Genomic DNA, 27875 nt, shown 5'->3' with positions numbered 1-27875 from the left:
AGTGTGATGATCCTGCTCCAAACCAGATATACAGCAGTATAGTGTGTGCAGCTGTCACATGAGTATGGTCAATGAATCAAATTCTGCTTTCAGTTTTCAGCTGATAGGAAAAATTCTAACAATGTGTCAGTGGGATTGGCCCTGCACTTGTCTTAATTAAATAAGAATGAAGATAAGTACAAGACAGGAGGATGAAATTTTGGCAAGTGATACTGTTTGCCTTAAAGAGCAGGACTGCAGACTGACAGCTGAAGGAGAAGAGGGTTCGTTTTCTTGTCGTTTGGTGCAGATCACCTCAGCATATTTTGAAAAATTGCTTAAATGCAAGAATGGCAGTGGTAGTATGCTGGTAGAGATACAAAGAGTACCAGGTCTCACATTGCTTTTGATAATTAACTACCTCTGTTAATTTAGATCAGCTCCTTCAAGCTTATACACTTTTGATCATTGCCTTTATAGTAAGTCCTTTACTATGAGGACTTCCGTATGTTCCTTTAAAAGCATGAATATCCCATCAAGTTTTCATGAATGTGCAAACTCCCACTTTGTCTAAACACATGAACTATTTAACAGGGAGATCTGCCTTACAATAGCAAGAGGCTGTAAGAAATATTCCATTTATTCTTACCATATGTGTGCCTTTGATCACAATTATACTGTCTGTTACCAAAGAAATGTGCCCAAAAGGTCACATGTGCAACCCTACCTGTTGTCATCATTGCAGGGTAGCCCAAATTATCTTTCCTCCACAGAAGTACTAAGGGGAAAGCTCTGAGCCATATCATGTCTATATGGTCCTAATGCAAGACTCTGTGTTTCATGAGATGGAGTTTAAACTGATCCAAAGTTTACCCTTCACTCCTGCCACCACTGGCTCAAGTGTCATCTCCATCTCCTGAGCGCTGCTCAGTTCTGTGTAGAACCAGACTATGTGCAAGGACACCTCTGGCTCATGTTCCTGCATTCCCCCATCCCCACAGCACTGTCTTTTTGGAGTAGTTTCTGGAGCCTTTCCAAATTACTTTGAGCCAACCTCTGTTCTTTAAATCTGACCAGTTGACCTCTGCCAACTTACCTACTTGAGGTTACTTAGAAATCACATGCTGTCCAAAACTTCCATGTAGTACTTTCTGCCCTTGACTTCAAAGTCTGTTATGAAAAGCTACATACAAAAATTAAATGCAGTATAAAGCCTTGGAACTCATAAACCGCCCTGGAATGACTCAAGCTTGGCAACCATGACCTGACCTGACCAAAACATTTGTCTTTACCAGCATTTGCTTCCTGATAAAAAAATCTCTGAAAGAAAATTAAAGCTACCAAGGGTCATTTAACATCCCACAGGAGACAAAGCAGGTGAAGTGTGGACTGCCCAGCTCATTTCATGGGTTTGTCATGTACCACATACATCTGCTATGACTGAGCTGTTCTGAAGTGCACACCAAGTCCTCCTGAGACAAAGATGAGCAGCACCAAGGATATCTGCAGCTTGTTTTGGCATGATAAATTTCTGCCTATCACAGTTTCTCAGAAACTCAGTTTTGGGAAGGAAAGATCTTAAGTGATTAAGGTTGAAGAAAAATTCACTGTGATCTTTAAGGAAATTAAACAAGATTGCTTGTTACAGCAAAAGCTGTTTGAGCTAAAAGTTTCCTGTGCATGCAAAATTTTGTTTTAACAGGCTATTAGAACTTCAGCCCTTGAGGATGAGAATGTCTAGAACATAATTAAATCTGAATTTTTATATATATATATATATATATATATACACATATATATATATATGTTTATGTGTGGTTTTGTATATGTTCAATTCTATGTTGTCTTCACAAAGCCTCGGAGAATGGTAATTTTTCAGAAAGAGGAAAAGAATGCTTAATTCTAGACTTTACCAACCAGTTCATAATGCTTCAAGATTTCCTAAAAAAAAAAAAACCAAAAAAACCAAAAAACACCAAAACCACAATAAACCAGAACCCAAACCCACACAACAGTTGATTACATTAACAGGAAATTGTTTCTTTGGGATATGAAGTGTATTATTTTCCCTGTCTAGTCTTGAGTTAGTTATGATGGCAGGAATCTTTGCTCTGAGATGGGAGATTATAAAATTTATTGAGTGCAGAGTTGTTGCACTGGTAAACAAGATTAGCTAGCAGCCCCCAAGAAGAGGCTGGTGAAGCATTCATGAGCCTTTGGCATTCTCAGAAGAAAGTCTTTGGGTACAATACTTCCCATGAGTATTTTGTGAACCTTAAATTTGTATTTTAAAGATCTTTGGAAGAAAACCTGTAGCAGGGCTGGTGTACTGAGAAACAACCACAAAGGTGGAAAGTCTCCATGGAGGGCACCAAAAAAGGGGAATGAAGCAGGCCAAGCCCAGGGCCTGTGGTGTTCCCCATTACCTACTCATCCCTCTCCTGCTGACTTTTATTCAGAAATCAATATAAGTATGATAAAGGGAGTGAAATATTAACTGTGCAACTGACTTTCTACCAGAAGGATAAAAATTAGAGTGGGAGTTAGTCTGTGGGTGGTAATAAGCTTACTTCTGGATGCCCCCAAGGATTAGAAAACTGTGTCAACTGGCCAGATGAGCTTTCCACAGTCATTCATCTTCCCTGAGAAATGAGAAGGACTCACAAGTTATTCTCACTTCTCTTCCCAAGGAAGGGGTCTAGGCTTAGAGATCGAATGTTCTTGAAGTGGGACAAATGTGTGTCAATTCAAAACATGCAGTCAGGTAAAGGAAAGTACTGTAGATAGATTTTCTTTCCCTAGGTATAGCAACAAATTTCTCTTTTAAAATATTATTATTAAAAGTCAAAAAATTGGAGTACAGGCTATTTCCATGTATTTCAAGAATTGCAAGAAGTACAAATAAAATATACATCTGTTTCACAAACATACCTTTTAACATTGCTGCCTAGGGAAGATGATAAGCTATGGGAAATGTTCTGTAAGTAGCCCCAATGGTACAGCAATATTTTTCCTGCCGTTCCCTAGCTGTTTTAAAGATACTAATGGTCCCTCTTTTTCATGGTAGAATATTAGTACAGAGGCAGAAAGTAAAGAATTCACTTTAATCTAAGCATCAGATTGCAATCTGGCTTTGCCTCTTTAAAGTCTGCAGATCTCTGTAGCCCCATTTTGGTTTTGTTTGAGTGGCACAAGCTGTAGGGCAGACTCAACACAGAGATTAAACACAAAGTTTTGGTCTCAGGGTGCTGGCTGACCTCAGGACTCATTACAAAAGGTCCAAAATACTTCAGCTTCTCAGAAAACAGGAAAACTTGTTTAAGAAGAAGGAGTTTGGAGCCTTGGAAGTCCCAGAAATGAGGCTGCTGGCAGAATGGGTAGTACTGATCTACTGTGGAGAGAGACACAGTCAGTCATAAAGGCTGCAAAATGGTGTGCTCTGGTGTAATTGAATAATTCGTTTTCCTTATATGTCTGTTTATCACTTTAATGCAGAACAAAACTAACAGCAATACTTTTCAATAAAACCACTGGGTTTGGGCATTTCCTTCAAGTGTCTGCCCCTAAGGACTCTCAGTTCTGGAAGAAAATAGGTTCACACTTCAGGGGATATATAAGTGATTTGACTAAAGGTGCAGGAACTGGACGGATCCAAACCAGGTCTGTCTTATCCATCTTTTCCCCCCCCCACCCACTTCCCCCAATTTTGTCAACAAAATTTCCATTGAGTTACAACAATAGGGTTCCAGCCCCCAAAGCACAATAGGGCTCAGAAAAATTTGTAATTATTTTAACTATTTTTAACTGTTTTAACAGATTCTCTGCAGTAACAGTCTGCTAGAATCAACAGACTACTGGCTGCAGAATCAGAGGACACCATGCCAAATTGGCTTTCTAGAAGACAAGTCAGAAAGCAACTGTGCCTCAGTAAGTACTCACTGCCATCTCCTCCTTGAGAGCTATTTGGATAGGCTGTGGAGCTGACAACAGTACGTGTTAAACCAAAAAAAGTCTGCAATTTCCAGCTTTCTTTTAAAAGCAAATATGCAAACTAAAAATACAGATTTCTATAAAGAGCACATTAATAAAGACTACTGCAGAGGTTTCCCCATATTTGGCTTTCAGACTTTGGTGGCGCTCTGTACTTTTTTATGTTCATAATCTGCAACTCGCAAGAGAGAAAAATAAGCCAAAGAGAAAAATATTCCAAACTATAACTTGTTAAGTGGCAGGTTGGAAAGAGCAGATGTTTAAAAGGCTGCTCAATGTTCCTGAAGGCAAAGAGACACAATTAAAGAGAAAAAGCTCTTTCCATGTTAGATAAAAGGAAGCTGCTGAAGAGCTCATACAGAATTATTTTGCACTTGAAATTAAATTTCAGTCTCATTATTGTGGGTTCTAATGCGATTAAATCAGCTTTTGTTTAACAATGTGCATGAAGAAATAGGAGTTATGTTGCTTTTCAATCTACATGAAACTGGATGGAAATACATGGCTATGTTTTTAATAGTTTTTACTTGATGGAGGTCTCAGAAGAGCAGACCTTTCCCCAGAATCCTATTTGAATGCTATTCCCTGGTCTCAGTGAGCAAAGAAGGGCTTTAGGAAGGATCAGCTTTATCTCAGGTAAAAGTTTCCAGCACTGCTTGTGCTGCACACAACCTAAAGACCAGCTGAGGGCTCTCATGGAGCCTGCTGGGATTCCCTCAAGGACTGGGAATTCAGCTCCAGCTGATGAGCCCAGGCTGCTGCTGCCAGGAAAATGAATCTCCATCCACGGAGCCTTTGTGTCCTGCCTGGGGTGACACAGAGAGCCTGAGAGCAGCAGGAGGGACACAGCAGTGGCACTGCAGCCCTGAAATTTAGGAATATGGCCAGAGGTTACTGGGCTTAATTCAGTCACACCCAGCACTGCTCTATCAGTTTCCACAAGACAGAGTGAGCAAAATACAGCACCTAGTCCCAGTGTGCAAGTGAGCAGTCTTACAAGGTGAGAACCTGAACATTCCTTAACCAGAGCAGGTTCCTCAGGCAGGTAGCCAGTGGTATCCTCATTTTTTCATATAGGAAGGGATTACTTTTATTGCAAAACATATTGACTACAGGCACTTAACTTTACTATTTAGTATTTAATATCCTAAAAATTAGGCTTATTTTCTCAGAGGAAATTACTGCCTCAAATAATAATATCAGAATTAATTCTGGCTTGCTTTTTTACCTGTTGAGCTTTGACTTTTTGCTTAATTTTTTGTAGAATCTTAGAGGAAATTATATTTATCTCTGATAGGTTGGGCATACCAAGCAAAGATAAGTTGTAGAAAGGTTATGCCCTGCCACCCTCCTTATTTCAGGCAACATTTTCTGATTTTGCTGTGCTGTCTGCTTGAAAAGGTTAAACTACTTTAAAGAGCTTTTTCCTCTACACTAATATTATAAGTGGTTTTTTTCTCTTTGGAGGATATTTGTCTAATATCATTAAACTTTCTTCAGTTAACAATGGTTACTGTTTAGCAGCAGTTTACCACTGAGAGTAGGATACATAGTTTCCTGTTAATATAATCAGGTAGTATTTTGAAAGTAGTTTAATTATGGATGTCTTGTTTTGTTTGTTTCTACTGAATGAGAATTTAATCAAAATGCACCTAATAGAATAAAAGACATGAATTTGTGAGACGTAATTGTGCATAAGATCCACACAGTGATTTAGAAGTGCAGTTAAAATTTCTGTAGTGTGACATTCTTCTTACCCCGTGGAGTGACCTCATAAAAGTAGTTTCACATAAAAATGGATATTTTTGCTAACTCCACTATTGCCAGCTTTCTTTCTCTGGACCTATAACAAATGTTTCCTGCTTTGGACATGCTTTGATGAAAACCTTATTGGAAAAGAGAAAACTAATAGATACTTTGTCCCTAATTTCTCTCCAAATATCTAAATCTAGATTAATTACCAGTGCTGAATATTTGTGGTTGGCTTATGTTAGTGCAAGTTAAGAAATCTAAATTCTTGCTTAATTAAATGACTTACAGTTCTCTTCTAGCATTGGACCCTCCTAAAGCACAGTCTCTTCATCTTGCACACAGAAATGTCAATTATGACTTTATCTTAGCAGTTGCTAAGATTTAACACTTTTCTTTGCAATGCTTTTACAGTGTCTCCATGTTTAAGGTGGTATTGCCACACTGCTAAAGATGTATCTTAATTTTCTTTTAGGAATTCTTCAGTAACATAGTCATTAAACTGTTATTTAGGAAAAGAGCAGGATACAAAACTAAATGAAGAAAAAAAAAAAATGGTGGTATAGTCCTGCAAGATATTTGGCATTCATTTGGTTCAAGATGCTTATAAGTGAATTTTCAAGATATTCTCTGGCCTTTCATGCTCCAGGCCAGCAAAAAGCCATTAGAAATTATATTTGCACTGAAAAAAAGAAAATTTCTCTCAAAATGGACCCGAGCTCCAATGATCTCCCCACAAAATCATCACACCCCACTGCTCTTTGCATCACCATCCTGTCCCAACACAGGCTGGGAGAAAGACATTCCCACTCCACACAGCCTAACAGAGAACTGTCCTTGAGAACCCCTGATGCAGGTAGGTGGAACCTCTCCTTCCCAAGCAGTGTGCCTTTGTGAGAGGGGCAGTGGATTTCCAGACTGGCAGAAATCCTGTGGCCTTCCTGGCAAATATCTTGGAGAAGCAGAAACTACACCCCTAAATGGCAGTATGGAAGGTGGAAAATACCTGCCTTTCAATTAAAACAAAGCACTTAAGAACAGTGCTCATTTCTTACTTCAGCATAACAAGATAACACTTTTTAAAGAGTCAGGATGTGACAAGGGCTCATTTTAAATTGGTTTATATCTCCTTAAAGCTGAGGAAAAAACTGAATTTGCAGGCAGATGGATGAGAGAACAGTTTCAATAAAGTGTTAAAGGTTTTGAAACATTCTTGAAATAGTCCAGCAGCTTTTCCATTTGCAAGTGCTCCTCCTCTGTAACTACAGAAATGCTCACTCCAGAATGCTCCACGCAGGGATGTAAGTGATGCAGGCTGTATGCACAGGCACAGGCTGTTGGATGTTGGTTAGATCCAGCCCACATGGTCAGAGCAGAGGGAAAGGACAGGGACAGCAGCCCAAACTTCAGTCAAATTCAGTCATGGTAAAACACCCTCTTATCTAATTGTTGGCTGCACTTCTGTGCCCCTGTGCCATTGGCACTTCTTGGGAAGAGGTCTGATGGTGATGGTGGAAGCACAAAGGAGAGTGGAGGACAGCATGACTGGAGGAGTGGGACAGTGGAGGCAGCAGCAGCCACTGAGTGGGCTAATGCCACATGGAGAAACCCTAATCCATCTGCAGCACAGAAGGAGAAGGAATTACAGTTTAGGGTTAGTTAAATTGGTTGGTTTAGGGCAGGAGGACATACCCAGCCTAGGAGACAAGCTTGAGCTTTGCAAGGAAGGGAAGCAATGCTTACCTTAGTGAGTGACAGGTGGGAGAGAAAGCAGATTGTTACCAAAGCAAACAGGTGATGTGATGATGGATGCCATGGCCTGTGGTGTCCCTATTGACTGACATAGTGAAGAATGTCCTTTTGCTATCAGAGTGGCTGGATTTTCAGAACTGGCTGCTTGCCTTGCAACCACATGGCTTTGCTCTCCTAAGCAGGTATTTCAGCATTATGGCTGAAACTTTCATTGCAGTTCAGCCATCAGGCTTTCAGAAAACTTCAGGAGGAGGTTAAGGATGCCCTTATGCTCTAATTTGAGCTGGTCAAATCAGGGCTTCTGTGGTCTCACCTCCTCCTCCAGGCTCCTGCTTCATCTCATTTACTGCCCTGGCATTTGTACAAATGTGCAGTAAATCAATTCAGAGAGAAGAGTAACTATGAAATTAAGAAATTAGTTTTTCTAGCCAAGTCTTCCTTGAATCATCTCACCATATTGTCAGATAAATGCCAGTGCTCACTCAAGGGATGGAACAAAAACATCCAGGAAACAGCTACCACAAATTAATTCAAACTGAATGATAACATATGCAGAAAGGAAAAATCTTTGGCAAGGTGTATTTTGATGAAGTAAAGGACAGCAGCTTTCACTTGAAATAAAGTAAATTATGAGTGGTTTTCATTCTTTTCTTCACCCAAGTCTTTTTAAAGATATGGCACTACATCTCTTTGGAAGGTTAGGTAAAAATGCACAGTTTTTTTTTTGTTTGTTTTTTTTTTTTTTTTTTGCATCAGTCTTTGATGCTAGATTACTTGAGGTAACTTGCTACAAATAGTGCAGACACAGGGACATTTTCCATCCCTTAGTCAGGGCCCATTTATCCAATATTCTTCAGAGTGTCCAGAGAATGAGAGCATGCCCTCACTGAAGAGTGACAGTGTAGTCTTACAGGAGCTCAGAAAGAAGGATTATTCCCCAGGCTAGTAGTAGTCAACAAGGCTTTTTACACAGGCAAATATAGAAATACAATCTTGAGTCCCAAAGGAGATTTTTGTCTGTTGGCTTGTTTACAGCAAAGCCATGTGTGTTCCTGAATAGTGACCATGCACAGCTGAAACAGGTGCTTTGTTTTATTGTGTTTGAATGAAGTCTTACATTTGATAGCAAACATAGCAAAGCCCTATTTTTCTGCCTAAAACCACCAGACCTATGTACTGAGACCTTTTTTTCTCCCTCGTGAGATTGCTTGCACACCTCAGCACTGTGTCACAGACAGGGAATTACAAGGCTGTTTATTTTACCTTTCACTCCATAATTACTCAACCATCTTCAGGAACAGCATTGTCTCTTTCAGAAATCAAAATCTATCCGTTGCTTCCCAGATCTAAACCATAATTACTAGAGATATTTTTAGGTTTAAGTCTCATCTTCCTATTCAGCTTGACGATACCTTAATTACATCCTGACAAGGTGCAGGAACCAACAGTGGCAGGCTAAATCGTGGCATTGAGTTGTGGTCCTTTCTCAGGCATGTGTGGGTGTTCATGCTGCTGTGGTAAGGAACTGAACCTTCCAGAGAGCCCCTCCCTGGCTTGCCCAGGGAAACAAAACCCCTCCTTTTCACCAATTGCTCTCTGCCTTCTGGAGCACAGTGCAGGCAGGCTGAGCACTCGCTTCAAAGACCACTGAAAAGATTACTTGTATAATCTGTAAAATATGTTTCACTTTCTGCTCTTGTACATACTTGGCTCTGAAAAATGTATCTTCACATATGAGCTAATGTTAAGACAGAATTCAAATATGCTCTTAAAGGGCTGCATTTCCACATTTTCAGTACCACACGTATCATACAGCAGTCAAATTCGCAGCCTCGTGAATTTCAGAGTGTGCAAGATTGACAATAGATTTTCTTCTCTTTCCTGTGACTTCAGACTTGGAACACTCTTAATTCTTCTGTCTAGATCTGCCATCTTCTTTCCTGTCCCTCTCTGACAGTCTCACACTGCAGTGGTTTTCTGTCTGTCCTTAAGAGAAGCACATGCTTAACCTTACCCGACAAAGCTATAAATAAGCCCTGGGAGGATCAAGCATGGTTTTGCAGCTGTATCCTCTCCAGCATTCCACTCTGGCATATTCTCAGTGCCTCCATGACCTGCTTTATCAAGAAATGAGATTCTTGTGCTACCTCCAGAGTGGACATCTGTGACTGTGCTGCTGTTACAACCACAGGCTCCCTCTAACACGAATTGCAGGCTGAGGTTTGCAGAAATTTGTTAAACATTAAGTATACAGGGCACTGGAGAGAGTAGATGGTGCGTGTGGCATAAATATTTATTGGAATATTTTCTCTAAGTCTTAAGTGGCAATTAATTACATCAAACCCAAAGGAATAAGCTTTAATGGGAAGAAAATATTCACAGCTGCTTTTGAAGCAGTGGATTATGAAGAGATAACTCAGGAAGATTCATTAATGCAGTCCAGCCATTAAAGTAGGGATAGTCTCTAAAATATCAAGAACCATAAATCCACCAAGTCATTTGAGATAAGCACCTTCTGAAGAATAATTTGGACTAAATTTCAAATTCATTACTGCTAAAAATGCTGGAAGGAGAGCAGTATAACACATCCTTCTGACAACATACAAGGTGTACCAGAAAGAGAATTGTGGCTGGGCTGGGAGACAAGGGAGAGTCATGTCAGGACCTTCTTTAGGTGAATTTGAGTGACTCACAGGAGATGCACTGAGTTGTCTGCTTTTGGAAACATTCCATTAGGGCCTGCAAGGAGAGTGGTTGGAAACCTCATGTCATGTTAGATAGCAGGTGTGCAGCTCGCAGGAGAGATTTTTACATGGAAACTGAAGGGAGTATTGTCACCTTCCCCATGAAAATATAGGGCAAGAATGGGAAAAAGACTTTCTCCACTCACAGCTAGAGATGGAAATTGCCTCTCTCTAATCATGCCAAGGACCACAAAACAGAAGAAAGGCTCAGACATCATTTCAAGTTGATGTTTCCCCAGCCTGCCTTGCATCCTGCTGTAATTTCAGGCAGAGAAACTGTCAGGGGAGCACCATGGTCCTACTTTGACACAAATGAATTTTTTGATGGTAGCCTGATCTGACTTTGGTGAGATAAGGAAGGTACTGCTGTATCCCACTGAGGGATACCTTCCATGAGGCCTTTGGAGTTTATTTGTAGTACAGAAGATGGGCCTGAGCTGCTTCATACTCTGAGGTGATAACTGTGTGCTGGGCTGGAGGTAATTTTCTTCACAGTGGCTGGTGTGGGGCTATGTTCTGTATTTCTGCTGAACACAGGGAATGAACAGAGAGATGCTTTTGCTGTTCCTGAGCAGGGCTTGTGTACTGCCCCCACCAGTGAGTTCAGTGGGGTGCACAGCAGGCTGGGACAGCAGACCCCAGCCAGCCCAAGGGACGTTCCATAGATGTGACATGGTGCTCAGCACAGAAAGCAGGGGGCACAAGGAGAAAAGGGGGGACAGAAATTCTCCCACCTGTATAATACTGCTACCTCCCATTTTCATTCATGCAAATCCTTTTGCAAGTAGCTACAGGGCATATCTAGTACTTCCAAACTAATATTTTAATTTCTACATTTCACAGCTGGTTCCTCTGCCAGAATCATTTTGGCAAGCATGGAAATTAATGCAAGACAAGCATTGCATCCAAATGCTAATGGATGATTAGCTCTGTCTTCCAGAAACTTTTTTTTTTCAAATTCTGAGTCACTATCAGGCTATTTCAAACACCTCATATAAGACATATTCCAGCTCAAGATCCTCTTTAACCATTTAAATATACAAGGTCAAATTTTACTGTGCACGGAGGAGAGAGCTACATCTCTTTTCCCATACCCAGTCTCCTGTCTACTAAAACCGTGCACTCTGCATATTAGTGATAGCTGCTAATGACCCCAAAAAGAAGTGATGAGAGCCAATGGCAGTAAAAACAAGTCACCAGAATTTGTTCAGTGGAGGAAAGGAAACTGTAATCCAAAAACAAATACTCTCAACAGAAAAGCAACAACTGGTAATCTTTAGTTTCCTTATTTCTCAAAATATTGTAGATATTCACAAAAATATGTCAATGCATAAAGCATTTATACTATATACACTTTTTCAGTAGATACTTATCTGTATGCTCAGGAAAAGGAGACACTTTTCAGAAGTTACCCATTTGCATTTTTCCATCCCAAGACAGCACACCAATTTAATAGCAAGAAATGAAACAAAATCCTTCCTGCTTCCCAAAACTACTCTGAGGTGGAGTAATAGGAGGCAAAATGATAGTAATGATTAAAATAAAAAAAAAAAGTGGGAGAACACTCTGAAGGAACATTCTGATGAATATTACCTGAAACCCATAGGTAATATTCTTCACCTGTGGGTGAAGTGCTCATTTCACTCAGGAGGAGCTCTGCTCCATTAACAAACTACTAGCTGTAGTAGTTAGTAGTTTCTTAATGGTTGAGATCTCTCTTTCCCAGAAATTATAGGAAAGTGTCTTTTCCATTACATGCTTTATAATGGCAGTGTCACACGCCTCACTGCTCTGCATGAAGGCATTTTAAAGCCTCCTATAAAATCAGAAGGAAGATGAATGATGATGACACATTGGGCATTATGAAACCATATGCAAAAGAAAGCCACGTGCACATTCCTGCTTCAGATAATCCTCATTTCCTCTCCATTAGTGTCTGTGTGTGCCTGCACAGTTATGTATTTAAATAGCTGAGAAATGTGTGAGTGTGCCTGAGTGGGTGCAGGAGCTGTGTGCCCCCAGGCAGGGTGTCTGACTGCTCTGCTGCAGCTGAGGCTGCTGCTGGCTGTGGCAGCAGAGCTCCTCCTGAGTGAGATGAGCACTTGTTTATCACACAGAGGCCCCATGACAGTGTGAGAACTTGAAGAACAGACCAGGGTGGATGTTCTTCTGCACAGCTTTGTGCCCTTAGCATGAACCTCAACTTGCACTGTGGGTTGCACCTAACTGCAGCTGAGTGCTTTGCCAAAGGTGTTCTGCAAAGAGCTTCTGTCAGGACCTTGTGTAGACAAAGGGTGTGTCCATGTGCCCTGAAAGATGCACTGCAGCTGTCTGTACAACGTCTGCAAGTTCAAGAACAAACAGAAATCACCACACATTTCAGCGTCACTGAAATGACCACAAACTCCACTCCTTATAGCACTGCAGGAATCTAGCACAGGCTGAGATTTCCAGCTCCTTTTCCAAAAAGATCCAATTCAATCCTCACGTAGATGCCAAGACTTCTCATCTCTTTGGTCTTCTGCAAAGAGACTGGGAACTGCAGAAGTCCAGCCTTTAATCATCACTGTAGGAGTTCTCCTTTCTGTAGTGAGTCTAGACCTGCAGATTTAAGATCACCATGAAGAAGGCAGATGTTTTCCTGGTAGAAGCTTGCCTAGGGAAAGAAGTTCAGACCAGAGCACCTTTCTGATTCCCAGCTTTACTATTTCATATACAAGAAATTGAAAGCTAGAAGATTCTTCTTGTATTTCAGGGGTTTGCTCTAAACCCCTCAGAAATGTTATTCAGGTATTTTTTCTACATCTGTGTATGCAACTAAGTATATAGAACAAACAACTAATTTTTTTTTAATTGCAGAGCTTAAAATGGTAATGATAAAGTTAATAATCCAACTGACTCATGGAGAGATCTTTATTTCTGTCAGCTGCTATGTAGTTTGGTAGAACAACATCTATGATTCCAGCAGCTCCATGATCTGGCTCTGGGAATGCAGAGCTTGTGAGAATGGATGAGTGTGCAGAAGTGCAGGTACTTCTGTCTGACACACAGGGATTGGGGATGGATTCAATAATTCTGATGTTATGGACACTTCCTCCAGATTGCAGCAGATGTTTAATTGAGATATTCCATGTTCTTTTTAACTGATAGTATGCAGATGTGGGTAGTCATATTTTTAAAGTAATTTTTCTAGGTATATGGGAAGAATTAGTATCAAATCTACCAAAATTAATTTTCCCAGTTAAAATCACTTTATTTACTATGAGAGTTTAAAGAATTTCCCCATTTGCTTCTTGAAAAATGTGTTTGAGTAAGCAAAGTCCTTGCAAAGCTACACATCTACCCTGCACCCTTTTTGTTTTTCAGTTCCCTCAAAGTGCTTGAAGAACTCTGTGAGAGGAAATTATTTAGCTTTACTATTTCATACTGGATTCTGAAACTCAAAAAACCAGATCCCAACTGGGGAATCACCTAAAACTGTCAAAAAATACATGTGATTAGGCAAAACATTCTCCCAAAGCAGCTGTAGGTTTGTGTGAATAAAAATAATTTGACGGACTAGTTGAATTATATTTAAATTAGTTTGATTAAGTTTTTTTAAAGAATCAAGAGAACACCTAGGATTACAGCCTCAGTAAAAATGCATGAATAGAGTTTCTGGTTGCCTGTTAACCAACAGAAATAATTTCAGGCTCAAGTGAAATAGTCACTTTTGAGCTCACTGGATGATATCTGTCTAATTTGACAATAGGCCAGAGGTTCCAGAGCCAGAGTTCCTGCAGGTTTCATGAATACAGATGAAACTGAGAAATTGTAAGGGTGTGAACTCAAACCTTCCTTATACCCCAGAGAAACCAGACAGAGCTGCACTTTATTAAAGTCTACTGAGAGGAAAGTGGAAGAGCTTACATGTCAACATGCTGAAAAGTTAACCTTAAGATGCTAACACATAGATAAGCAGACTTTTCTAATCTCAGCAGTCAGACAGCCAGCTGTTTTCCAGACTGATTCATAGGCACAAGAACCTGTACCATTCCTTCTTTTTCAAGTAATCTTGCTGCCTCAGAGCTCTACCTATTTATAACCTGTCTAACAGCTGGGGCAGAGCTGCCCTGCAATTTGTAGAGCATGCATGAGCAGACAGATGCTGTGCATGTCTACTGCAGCAGAAACAGAGGTCAGTCCCAAAAGGTTTGGTTAAAAATGACAGAAACCATCACTGTCACCAAACTGTAATTTCCATCCAAAAGCTGTAATTTCTGTTGCTCTTAACAGTGATCAGCAGTAGCTGGATATTTCAAATGCTGAATGTAAATTCTCTTAATGGAAGGGTGAAACAATCCTTTTGAAGGGGAGAGAACATGAGGTTTTGGTTAAAAAATGTAATTTTATGAGGCAGGAAGCAAGAAGAAGGAATGAGGCCAGGATGGGCCTGGTGAAGAAAAGGAAGAGCCAAGGAAATTGTCCAGAGCCATTGGATTTTACAGTCCTAATTTCTTATGGTGCATATTTATCAAATAACTGAGCTCAATCAAAAGCTATCATCAGACCTGTATGCTTCCTTCCTTCTCACCCCATCCTCTGAAAAGCAGAGAACTTACAGAATGATCTGCTTTTAGTAAAGAATGTCTTAATCAGAGAAGACACAGGGCCTGTTTTTCATCTAGAGACAACAGTTTCTCATCTACTGGATACAGTCCTGAAATCCCTTCACAGAAAGCTTTGAGTAGAGCTTTATCAGGAAGAGTTTCATAAGGTGTGACAGCCATGGAGCTGCTGGTTTTCCCAGCTGCCCTGAAAAATGCCACCTCCCCATTCCTTCTTCCCCCAGTGTAGTCCAGAACAAAAGGCACCTAAGCCTGGGAGACTGCAAAATACAGCAGCCCTGCCCCACTGTCTGAGAAACAGAGCAAAAATGCCATCCATGGTCTGAGCTATGATGCATACTAACATTTTACTTAAAAAGATGGGGGAGAGCGTATTGTGTAGTAGAATGAAGTGACAAGTATCACTGGAGTAGTGGAGGCAAGAAAGAAGAACTAGCTCAGTTTAAAAACTCAGAACCAAATAGAGTGCTGCAGCCCCTGGTTTAGCTGCTGATCTGACAGCCTGTGTCTGGCTGTATAATGCACAATGGACTCCTTCTGTCTGCTGATAGCTGCACTTACACCTTGGTAACACCTGCTCATCCTGACACCCCAGAGACCCAGGGCAGGTGGAATGTGAGTCCAATCTCACAGTCACTGCTATGGAGTATTTTCACTTGACATCTTTGTTTAGCAAAATCATTTGCATTTTTTAATTAGGCTTAGCCACATTGACTTCCTCATCTTTCTCAAGTACTGAAAATCCTGTAGAGCACCACAGAAGGGATTGCTGTGCACAGATAAGCAGAATGGATTTAAGTACTTATAATGTTTTAATCTTGTTTTGTGCTTCCACATGTCATACAAATGTCTTTGAGAAAAAGAATTGATTTTTATAGTAGTTTAGAGCAATGCTGTACCAAATAAAAGTATCTAGGTGTGTTAAAGAAAACATTAAGCAAATACTCAACTGTCCCAGAAATCTGAGCTTTCATTTAGTAATGTACTATCAATGTTCTCTTTTCTGTAAATCAAACATCATCATAATTTCCTTTGCTTCAGTTGCTTATAGGATTAAAAAATTCATCTGTTTGGCTTTGGAGATGCAGGCAGTTGTATTTCTTGGCTTACCAAAACCAGCCTGGGCAGAGACTGCCAAGACAATCAGAGCTTGGGGCTAGAGGAGTCAGTCTTTCACCTTGGTTTCATTGTTAAATAGCTTGGTTTTAGAAACCATTGAATGTTTTATGTTCTTCGGTGCATTTGGGACAGTGTTCTTAGCCAGTGATGGTTTCAGTCGTTTTAAACAAAACCTTTTGGGACTGACCTCTGTTTCTGCTGAGCTATTTAGCAGAGTCTGGTCTATAATTAACCACAACAGTTAAAAATGTGTTGCATCATTGCATTTTGGCAATTTAAAGTTTCAACTGTTTCTATGAAATCTTTTCCCTGGGAGTGTCTAAAATTCAAAATTACTGCTTTATGAACTTTTGTCTTTTTCTTTCTGGAGCAGCCTGGTCACTGATGCATTGTTGCAGTCTGTGCCTGTACTTCAGTGACAGGCCCACCCTGCTGAGCAGGAGCTCAGAGGAGGCAGGAAAAGTGTAAAGGTGCAGGACTGGCTTCTGAGCAACCCCAAACTGATTTCAGGTTATCATTCTGCTCATGAACAAATTCTCCTTTTAAATACCACCTCCTGCAACAGTCTGATGGAACTATAATTTTTCCATACCAACAATTTTTAAGTACAGGTAATGGAAAAAGTCAAGATTAACTTGAACAAACCTAAATGATGGTATCAATGATGGTTTATTGGCTTATATTTATCATTTTTTTATTCGGACTGGCCTTCAAATCAGATCTGTTAGCTGTCACAGTTATATTATCTAGTCCTCTGAGATTCTATTTAACATTTAAATGGATACAGAAAGAAAGAAAATAAATAAGCATAATAAGACCTATGAAAAAAATAAGAAGATTAAGAAATGTACATTAACTCTTTAATCTTGCACAAGCAATAATACTTTCTATTCATTCTGCAGTAGAAACTCTATAAATAAAAGTGGTGACAGAAAAAAAAAATTACCTTTGTAAAGGTAATGAGAGAGAAGCAAAGGGCAGAAATATCAGGCTGGCTATTACTCCTGCCCTTGGTGGGTGCAAAGTCATTTCTGTGAAGGAAGATTTACACCCAGCATGTGCCTATTCATTGGGGCAGTCACAAAGTGGTTGATAACACGATTCCCATCAAATGCAGCAAATTTGCCCAAGATTCACTGGGCAAATGAATCTTTGCCCAGATTCATTTGGGCAATGAATCTTCAGACATTTGGGATGTCTGAAGATGCAATGTAGAGAGACTTCTACTCTCCAAAGCCTGAGTCACAGGGAAACCCTGACAGCAGCTTTTCAGCACATGAATCAGAACTATATTGTGGCATTTATACTGAGAGTTGGAGCCAGAGAGACCTCAAGTACCAGTTAGGAAAGTTTTCTTTTAGCAAATAATTGTGGTGAAGTGTCCAAAGCCACAAGCTTCCAAAAAGAGTTTGCAATCAGCCTCCTTTCACACAAGTCCTGCCAGACCTAGATGATAAAAAAATTCAAAACTATTTTTCTGTTTCCTTGTTAGCTAATGGGTGATCTTATGTGGCATTTTAGAATATTTATTTAGAAACCATCATTTCACAGCTATTTGGTTTTTTGTCTTTCTGAAAAAAAAATGGTACTTGAAACCCTATTGGGATTACAAGATTTAAGAAATTGCAGGTTTAAAGAACAGAGAGGTCAATGATTAGGAGACCTTACAGACAGTACACATATATATCTACACACAGGTTTATATCTGTATATCACAAGAAGTCCAGGAGGTTTTATTTAGCCATCACATTAGCATAAATAAGACAAGTGAAAATAAATGCAAAGTTCTATTTGGGAGCTTTACAGATCAGCATCAAAACAAATGCTCCTGTCACACAAACTGGCTGTATGGGTACAATCTGCTGGAAAAGGCATTTTATGCCATCCTAATAGAAGTCAGAAATATGTGAGTGATTCTGGTCATTTTCAAAGAGACAAAGCTCACAGCAAGTTTCTGGACAAAATCTGGCATGTTGCCACTCCTTTGATATTGTCTGTGGGTTACAGTTTACTTTGGCTCACAAGTACAGAGTAAAACAAAATTTTTTCCTCGGGCTTTCACTGACTTCAGCTCCTGAGGGAGCCCATCATGCAGCTGTAGGTTCTCTGAAATAGTCACCATTCCAGTGAGCAATGCCTTGGAGCAGCTCTATTCTGTTATTGTGCTGTGGGGAAATTACAGTGATCTAATCTGTCTAAAGCCAGGAGACTCAGACTTAGGTCTAATAGAAGTTTAGAGCAACTGCATTTTTTTTCTACTTTTCAGAGATGAAATTAGGATGAGAATAGGTTCAGAATTTCAAATCTGCCATCCTATCACAGAGTTATTGCTAAGACCAAAAATGACTGTGGTCAAGGATTCCATTAAATCCTTAAAACAACTGTCACAGCAATCACAGCTGATGTAAAAGTCAATCACCCTCTTTACAAACTGTACCTTCACAGTCCCTTTATTTAAAAAGGGATAAAGTATTTAGACAATAGTGCATAAGGAACAACACACACCCTGAGAATAAACAATACCTGCCCAAAATATGGAGGAGGAACCACATGGAAGTAAAATGCCAAGCCTTTAGTATTTCAAAGGATAATGCTAAATAATAATAATCAGAAATCACTGCACTGGTGGAAGGTGCATGTCACTCCAAAGCAGCAAGGCAAGATGGAAAGGAGCACAGCAGGGTGCATCGTAATTAAAAGTGACAGTGGAGAGCTGCATACGTGGTCACCCAAACCAGGACAGAGAGGACACAGCTGGCTGTCCTGATATACAGCTGCCTTCTGCTCCTGCCACTGCACTCTGCTCAGCAGCAGATGGGGACATTTGAAGGGAACAAAGTCATGGGGGAAGCTCTAAGTGCAAGGGGCAGTGCAGTCTGATCCTGCCTTTCCTGCTCTGGAGCTGCAGTTGCTGCTGCAGCTCTCTGCCATGAGGACTGCATTCCTACCAGCACTTGAACTGGTTTTTTCATAAACTACCTTCAGTCCTGGGCTCAGCAGTTGCTCACCTTCTCATGTCCCACAGTTGTGTCCTGCACATACTCGGATTTAGGCTTTTACACTGTTTATAACTGGCACCCAGGAACTGCCTGCTCAGATCCACTTTCTCCTGAGATCTCTCCTGGGGCTAATTACCTTTTTCACTTCTGTCTGTAGGAAATTAGACATGAGTTTTATGGGCAGATAACAGAGCAGTCCCAAACCAGTTGTTCTCTCTAAGTGTCTCATGGGGTGTCTGAATTGGCACCTGGCATGAGTTGACTCAGTGATGTCAGGAAGAGGATGGGAAAAGCAGAACAGCACAGACCTGAGAGATAAAAACTCTATTTTCAAGACAGCATTTACATCCTGAAATACCAGCCAGGACAGCAGAGAACATGGAGAGTTCTACACAGTTCTGGTGCAAATCCAAACATCTGCAGAGACGTTTAGTCTCTGCTGAGGTGTGTGGCACCAAACCCAGCCTGCTGGTGACACCTAGGCCAAAGCTGGGGATCAGATGGATGGGGGCAGTGGATGAAACAGTTTGTGTCACCTGCATACAGTTCTGCTACCACTTTGACAGTCTATTTAACTGTGTTGTCCTGATCCAGCCACTGATGGATTAGAAACTAAGAAACTGTGCTTAGGAGCATCCTTTAGGTTGCAAAGTCATAGGCTCAAATGTTAGAAAAAGGCAGATACACAGTGCTCTGATTCTGCATCATTTTCCCCCTTTTTGCAGGCTTGCTGTTCACTGAGTCAGGCAGCAACACTGCATTGCATAAATGTGGGCATATGAGGTAAAATTCAGGTTGCACAAGCCATCTGTATAGAGTTCTCATTTTCGAGTCTTGTCTCCTCAGTTCAACTTCCTTTCTTTTAAAATAGATGTTGAAATTTTTGGGAGGGTGGTATAATGCAGATTTATTTGATTTTATGGGGGGGGAAAAAGCCCACCTACTGCAGCCCTTCAAGCAAGTGTTGACCACAGTCCTTCACAGCACAGAACACAGGACTGTGGCTCACTTTGCTTACCAGGTTATCTATATCCTGAAGCCATTTGCCAGTGAGGAAAATATACTGTGTTTACATTACATCCTTATAAAAAATAATTTCTTAATATATAGTTCTTTTAAGAAGTGAGGTGTCTACATAATTTCTGCACCAACTCAAGATCAGATTTCAGGACTCCACTGATCCATAGAATTTACCCTGTGCTTCTCTTACCAGTCATACAAATTAACATGCAAAATACAGAAGAAAAAGAAAAAAAAACAGTTTCTCTATTTGCTTTTTATATGATTGTGGAAAGTAGACTTCTTCAAGAGCTCAGCAAGTCAGTGATGATAACCTGGCTGGAACAATCCTAGTAGAAGTGTTTGATGAGAGGCAGGTTGGGGGTCAGACCCAAATCTGTGCTGGTGATGTACAAGACTCTGCATAGTGCAGGAGCTGCTGTTCACAGTGTGCCAGTGCATTGAATGGTTTGGGGACATGTAGCATCCTGCTTTGTTCTACATTTCAGTGCAGTGGTACATGTTCACCAAAAGAACAGCTCTTTTCTCTCTTGAGCAAATGGGATTTCTAAACTTGGAAAAACTACTGAGCCAGAAGCAGATACTGGCACCTGCCTGGAAAGTTGTGGTTGACTCTCTCACTGTGTAGAGCCTGAATTTGGGTGGTGGGTTGTTTCCTTTTTGTATTATGCAACACCATGTAAATTTTGTTGTTTTCTCCCTCCAAAATAAGTATTTGCTAAGACAGGAAAAAAAAAAAAAAAAAAAAAAAAAAAAAAAAAAAAAAGCAGTATCTTGACGTTTCTGTATGGTTTCCAGACAGAAAATCAGTGTAAGTGGAAAGCAGACACACTTTGGAACTGAAAAGGTGTTTGTGGGAAGTTAAGGACATGAAGAAGTAAAGGAGTGGCTGGGAAAGGACTGGCATTTAAAGATACCATCATGAGGAGAAGGTTGGGTTGCAGCTAAACTAAGCTGCATCTGATACAAAGAAAAAAAAATCAGAATTAAATTGAGGTTAGCAAATCCTGACCTGACCCTGGCTCTTCCTTCATAATCTATGCAGTGTTTCCATCCTAAAGATTATTAATTGTTCTCTAGTGCTGTTTTGCCTTGTTTCAATGGAGGTGTCTGATAATTACTAGAAGTTAATCGAGCAAGGCAAGCTAATGAGAGCTTCAAACTTGTATTATGTAAGCAGAAAACTGGGAGAGATTTTTCATAATAGATAATTTTCTCTTTGAGCGCCACTGGTGAAATACCTCCAACAAAAATATCCTGACAGTGAACTTCCTAGAAGGAAGCAGTAGTGCAGAGCAGGCCAGGATGGAATTGTGGAGGTGATTTGTGGTTACAGTACCTCCCCAGCTAGTCCTGCCTCCTGCTCCCAGCAAATGGAAAAAGTAAATGAGTTCATCAGTGTCTTTCACCACTGTGAAACTGGCTTTTTTAAAATGTTGCCTGTAATTAAAACTGCAAATCCACAGAACAGGAAATGGTAAAAGACTTCTTTGGCAGTGTAATAAATCAATGCCAATTGAATTTGTCAGGGTATCTGGAAACTGGTTTCAGTACTGCCACAGGTTTTATAGTGCAAGTTCATTAGGTTCTGAAAATCAATTAAAAATAAAAAAATATAATGTGACTAAAAGCACCAGATATTCCTGCTTGTACTGAGGTTTCTTGTGCTGAGGCATTAGTGAGTTTTGTGCCATGCACACCTGAACCAGAGATGATGATTGTTTTGGCTGCTTGGGGAGGGCTTGGCCTTAGGATGGCAGTCAGTGCCACTGTTCATCACAGCAAAGCCATGAGCCATCATCCCATGGAGGCAGCAAAGGGCAAACCAAGGTTTATCAGAGACTCTGGTGTTTGGCTGAAGACACAACTGCTGCTGTGCAGCTTTTTCCCAGCACTCCTCAGTGACAGCCCTACCTTCAGCCTGGGGTGACCCTGCTGGGGAGGACGGGAGCTGGCCCCACACCTTCCCCCACTCCTCCCTGGCCAGACTGATGGCTCCCTAAGCAAACCCCTCCATGCACCTGCAGACTCACAGCTCATGTCTCATGCTGTCAGGGGCAGCTTGATGAGCAAATCAAGAGAGTAATTTTCTAATGCTTTTTGGTAACTGCCTCTTGTTGGTATGTGAAATGCCTACGTGTGAAAACCCAGTAGAAAGTAAGAGAAGTGTTTGTCTAATCAACTGTAGCATGTTTAGAACATTACATAACCACCATACTATGTTGCTAGAGGATATTTTTACTATTTTGTAGCTTAGAATTTTTTTTAACTATTTCTTAAAAGTTCAGCAGATGACAGTGGCATATCCTAATTGTTGTCATTATCAGACACAGAAATATTTTTGCTAAAAATTGTAAAAGGGCTGGAAAATATGTTTGTAAATTCATGTAGAGAGGACATAAAACTATTTAAAAGGGCAAAAAGCTTTCTTTTACACTGGGTTCTTTTTGGTTTTTGGGGTTCATAATGGGAGCACTGGCTGGATCTTTCCATCTGCTGTGCTGGCTGTTACTGCAGATGGTCATAATCTGTACATATGGCATGTGCATATATAAGCTGAAATCAGGGTTGTCTTGGTGTAAAAGCAGGCACACAACAGGAGCTTGGGTGCCTAACACAACAGTGTTGGTGAAGGGGATAATTTAGAGCAATTTCATTTTCTATGGGATATTTACATGGAATTAGGGAAAGTATTTCCTCTTCACTGAAAAAGAAGTGGAAAAAAAAAAAATCACTCGGCTCTTTTACGTTAAATTTTGGATCTGCAATTTATTTGGAATCAGGTGTTGGCTTCAGCTGTGCCTTGAATTTCTGTTTGGTTTTGGGTTAAATGAGGACAACACCAAACTCTCATAAACCTCACAGTCAGCCTGGTTTTGGAGTCCCTGCTTCTAACTCAGAGCTGGAGGAGGGATTTTCTTATTAGAAAATGGCCTTCCAGGAAGCATGTAATAAAATAGAAGTCTTCACAAATTAAATGGTCTTTAGATCTGAAGTTTGTGTTTAAGTCAATCTCACTACCATTAAATAGTCACTGAAACTCATAATAATCTAAGTGGTAAAAGCCCTTGTCATCAAAAGTAGAACTTTCTGGTGAAGCAGGTGCTCACCAGGCAGTTTAGCTTTTCTGCACCTTTGGTGCCCAGTTGGCAGTGCTGGAAACTTCCTGTGGAATATTGCCTCATGAACCAAGTTTAAAAAATTACTTCCATAAAGTGTTAAACTTCTCCTAGACATTCTGGAAAGTTAGGAAAAATACTCCAATATTTATGTGGTGTGCAGAAAACTCTGAAAGCAGCTCACAATTGCACTTACTTAAAAAACATTTAGCGACAAGTGCCTGAAAAGAAGTCATTGGAAAAACAAGACATGAAGAATTTATCAGATATGTGATCAAATGTATTTTTAACATTTCCTCTACCTTTACTGATATCCTCTGTATTACAGTTTATTTGCAACATTTGCTCATTCATGAGACAAGCCACTTGTCAGCACAGATAAAGTCATGACTGATATTCCTTTTTTCCCTCCTTTCTTGACATCTATTCTGCTGTTCTCTTTACTAACCTTTCTAGCACTAGGAAAAGGCTTCACAGGTTCAGCTACAAGGCTAGAAAAGGAAAATATAGTGACTTTAAAAGGGTTGCTGCCACTCTAATACAACTTTAAAAAGTGCTTTTTCCTTTTTCTTTCTCATTACAGGTTTGTTTTGTGAATTTGGATGCCAACAGAGATGATTGCAGCGATGAACAAGTGAAGCAGGTAACTGCCTAGGTCTCAAAAACATGCACAATGGATCTATGCAGGCCTACCAGGGCTCTCTAATAAAAATACAGATTAAAAATTCTATGAGCAAATCAAAGCCAACCCTAGATTTTTAAGTGTTACAGAGAACAATGCATAAGGAATCAGAAATCGTCTCCACATGGAGCTATGTTACATAGCATTTCTTATTCCCATCCCAAAGTTTGTAATGAATTCACAGCAGTTATGTGAGTAGATTTCTTGCTTTTATGAGAGAAGTGAACATGGACATGTTCACATGCATCCTTTTTCTTTTAATTTGGCATAATACTACATAAAAAGAGGTCCTGGTATCCAGCTCTGGCACCAGTTTGGGATTTCTTTCTCTGTCCTACAGCCAAAAAGTCCCTGAAAATCTTCCACTCATCGAGGTCTTGTTCAGCTGAGCTGTCTTACTCAGTCAAACTCCACATAGGTAGATTATGTGCTCTTGAAGAGGGGGTCTAGATAAAACAGAACTAAAGGTGTGTTTGATCTGTTTAACTGAAAGTTACAAGAGTAGGAAAAAATGAATTTTTAAAAAGCAGTAAAAAACCCTGGTTCTTTTACAAGCACTGAGACAAACTACATTATGATATGATATTTAAAACACAAACCATTCCAGGAAAAAAGCATTAAATATGCAGAAGTCACATTTTAAAGAAAGGGCCTGGTGTCACTTTTGTGCTTGTATCTTCCTTTATCAGTTCTTTTTATCATGCTGGCTCAGTGCCCATGTTTGGCACACCAATAGAGAAGCAATATGGAGTGAGTGAACACAGGTAGGGTGTCCTGACAGTACCCAGGGAGTTCCTTGGTTAAACCATTACAGTTCATTTGCTGGGAAATCTTCTAGCTCATAGAACAACCAGTACTGGCACCTTGATGCCTCCTGCAAGTCATTTGTTAGCAGGAACAGTTTTTCTATGCTGTGTTCTGCATCCTGGATCTGTGAAAGTTCAGTTGTCAAAAATAAGTATGGCATCTTGCAGCAAAAGGATTTTTCTATTGAATCAGCAGGTTAACTGTGCAGAACAGCTTGAGAGGTTTTACTTTGCAGAAGCCACAGAAGCACTGGTTGTTTTCTGAAATGTGGTGATTTTATTGCTGTTTACAGTGCTTGTTGAGGAACAAAAGCTATGAGAGGAAACAACAAAAGTTTCTCCCTCAATCTTAGAGCTAGACATCTGTTCTCAGTTTTCAGTGTAGGTAATAAAAATCCCAGGCTTGCACAGGTGCTATGCATTCTTTTCCAAGAGGAAACTCCCTCATCCCCATTTCTGTGTATAATCAGGTTTTGTAATAATCAGGTTTTGTAAATTAGCATTGAGTGGCATGGAATTTTATGCAATACACTGGTGTGGTGAAAGCATTTCTTAGAAGACTTTTGAAGATATTAGCACAGCTGCTGTACATATGAAATATATCACTATTTGCTAGCAGGTACTTGATTTACTAATAGGTACTGTTAGATTTTGTATCACTCACTGAACCTTGGAATGGGTTAAACTGGGGGGGGTTTGTGTAGAATAATTATGCTTCCAGGCTTCTTTTTTGTCTGAAAAGGTAAAGAAGTGAAGTAAAAGATATATAAAATGCCATAACTTCCTGCTTAAGAAATCTGATAAAATGTGGCAATTTAGGCAGAAAAACAGAGGTACTTCAGGAAGTGTTTGTGATTACAGAAAGGTTATAATTTTAAAGAAAAAAATAAATGATGAGAAGTTTTTATGCTACAGTGAAACATCAAACTGAAGCACTGAATTCAGTTATGTCACATAAAAATACTTGGTCTCATCTGAAGATAATTCCCCTGAAAAGCTAAATCAATATTGGGAAACAATTTACTTTTCTAAGCCAGAAAGTTTTATTATATCCAATTCAATCCAATGAGAAATAACAGTACTGGAAGCTTAATATTTTGAGGATGAAAAGGAAAAAAAAAAAAATGGAGTATTGTTGCCTTGGTTAGTAACTAAAGCAGATGGCTGGGTGCCCAAATCTGCACTCCCTGAAGGGCTTTGCCACATGTTCTGCTCTAACACAGGGCCATGGTGGTGCAGAAAATGGAGGCGGTGATTACTCTGCTCCTGCTCTAAGGGGTCAGCCTTGGTTCTCTGTTCACAGAACAAGGACACCAAGGTCCTTGGCAGAGAGAACTGCACTCTCAGAGCAGGTATTGCCTTTTTGGCCTGGCCTTCGTACACAAAGGAGCACAAATGTCCCCTGCACGTGCTGGGGGCAATACAGATCTCCTGTATAGCATCACTGATGCTGTGACTGTTACTGCTTTTGCCTCTAACAAATACATAACACATAGGGAGTGACTGTACCATTACACATGGAAGGTCATGCAGGTATGCAGTGTCACAGCAAAGGAAGGCACATTTCACATCTCTCCGATGTTTTTGCTGTTCCACGTTTAGCATTGCATTGATTTGGTTGGCAATTTCCAGGTAACTTCCTCTGGTTTCTTGCTAGTCATATGCCTGGAGGAGAACAGGAAGATTTGCCCTGTTCTCATTACCATACCTACTGAAACTTTTATGTTTCAGACCATGAGAGAGATGCTGTTTTCACAGTCTAATGAACTCAGATGTAACAGGAAGTATTTAGATGCACCAATCCAATCAAGCTGTTTAGAATGTGACAATGTGAGGGATGGCAGATTGTCCTGCTGGACACTCGAGCAAAAATTTATACTGTCCTCCTTGTCTTGTCTGGTGTCTCAAAAGAAAGAATGTGCATTTAATGCTGCCAGCTCTATTCTTAATCTACTTGAAACGATACTTCCAAGTGAGCTTTCTAAAATGATCCTATAAGTGGTATTTCATTTTAGTATTTATAACTGTGCAACTCAGACTTCATTACCTGAGAGCAGACTCTCTGTTTCATACCACAGAAGCTGATCAGCGTCTCACCCAACCTCCCCAAACTGATCAGTTCGATGAACGTGCAGCCACCGAAGGAAAATGAAATAGTCCTGCTCAGTGGATTGACAGCAGGAAACCTTCAGGCCGACTATGAGGTTCCCCAGGTAGGATCCAAACTCAGCTTTAAGAGCACATCATGCCTGTGAAGGGTGGAATTTGGAAAATGGGAAAAAGGAACCTGAAAGCAAAGACCTGAGATCAGTTTGAGATGAGTGGAAGTTTGTGAACACACCAACAGCAGCCGCTGTCAGACAGATTTGAGTGTGGTGCACAGCAGGGGGACACACACCAGGTACACAGCTGAGAGATCCTGCTGTTCCCCCTGGATCCTGCAGATCTGGGCTTCAGCTGGTAATGCTTTAAGCCACATTAGCACTTGATCCTTCAGGGGAGGCAGGCACTGCTGGCAGAGATGACTGATTTGTAAGGCTGGATTTCAAGAGCAGCAGAAGGGCAGCAGAGAGGGAAAGAGGTAACACTACTGTGCATAGAGCTGGGCCAGGGCACTGGCCTTTCCAGTGGTCTTGCCACTTCCCATTTTCATTCCCAATCCATCTTCACCTCTCAGCTTCATTAAAACTGCAGAGTTACCCTGGAGTACAAAACTCTCTCAAACCAGTTTAAAATGTGAACAGGTATTGCCAGGTTTGTCTGCCACAGGTAACAAAATAAGGAAACTTTCTTTCACTGAAATTACCCTTGGGTACAAAAGCCTTCCTGAAGCAGACCCTGTGACAGCTGTATTGCAAAGATCACTGAATTTTACACTTTGCCAATAAGCTGATCATTAAAGAGAGCAATTACCTGGTTATTGAGTTTTCTTGCCACTCATGACTAATGGCTGAGTTTAGAAATGTTCAACAAAAACAGGCACAAGGCTGTGGTGGGAGCAGTGGAGCTCCAAACCCCACATCCCAAGATGTTGCAATCCCCACAGGGGTGGTCTGAGACCCAAACAAGGTAACTGAAATACCCAAGTCACTCCTGTCTCCACAAGCCTAGAGACACTGAGACTGGCAGCCCTCTCACAGAGTGGAGTCAAGAGACAGACAGGAACTAAATAAATTTCTGTCGAGTAAAGCTTTGCATTGAGACTGGATGAAATTTATTGGCCAGATATGCCACAGTCATCCTGTTGTTTGGCTTTCAGAGAAATTCACTTGTAAGGTGACTGGCAGAGTTTTTGTAAAAGGATTTTTG

The 27875-nt window shown here is 40.4% G+C and overlaps 1 protein-coding gene across 3 annotated transcripts in view; it reads left to right on the top strand.

The window, feature by feature from the left end:
- The window catches only part of SPHKAP (SPHK1 interactor, AKAP domain containing), a 64353-nt gene that overhangs the window by 19980 nt on the left and 16498 nt on the right, over positions 1 to 27875 (top strand). For all 3 annotated transcript variants that reach the window (XM_059855327.1, XM_059855325.1, XM_059855326.1), the window contains 3 exons: positions 3796 to 3906; positions 23662 to 23721; positions 26645 to 26779. In XM_059855327.1, coding sequence (XP_059711310.1) covers positions 3796 to 3906; positions 23662 to 23721; positions 26645 to 26779 — 306 coding nt within the window. The remainder of the gene's footprint in view (positions 1 to 3795; positions 3907 to 23661; positions 23722 to 26644; positions 26780 to 27875) is intronic.

Source organism: Haemorhous mexicanus, chromosome 10 (genome assembly GCF_027477595.1).
Source record: "Haemorhous mexicanus isolate bHaeMex1 chromosome 10, bHaeMex1.pri, whole genome shotgun sequence".
In the NCBI taxonomy this organism is placed as follows: Eukaryota; Metazoa; Chordata; class Aves; order Passeriformes; family Fringillidae; genus Haemorhous; species Haemorhous mexicanus.
The sequence above is the reverse complement of the archived record's forward strand: the minus strand, read 5'-3'. Positions and strand labels throughout refer to the sequence as shown.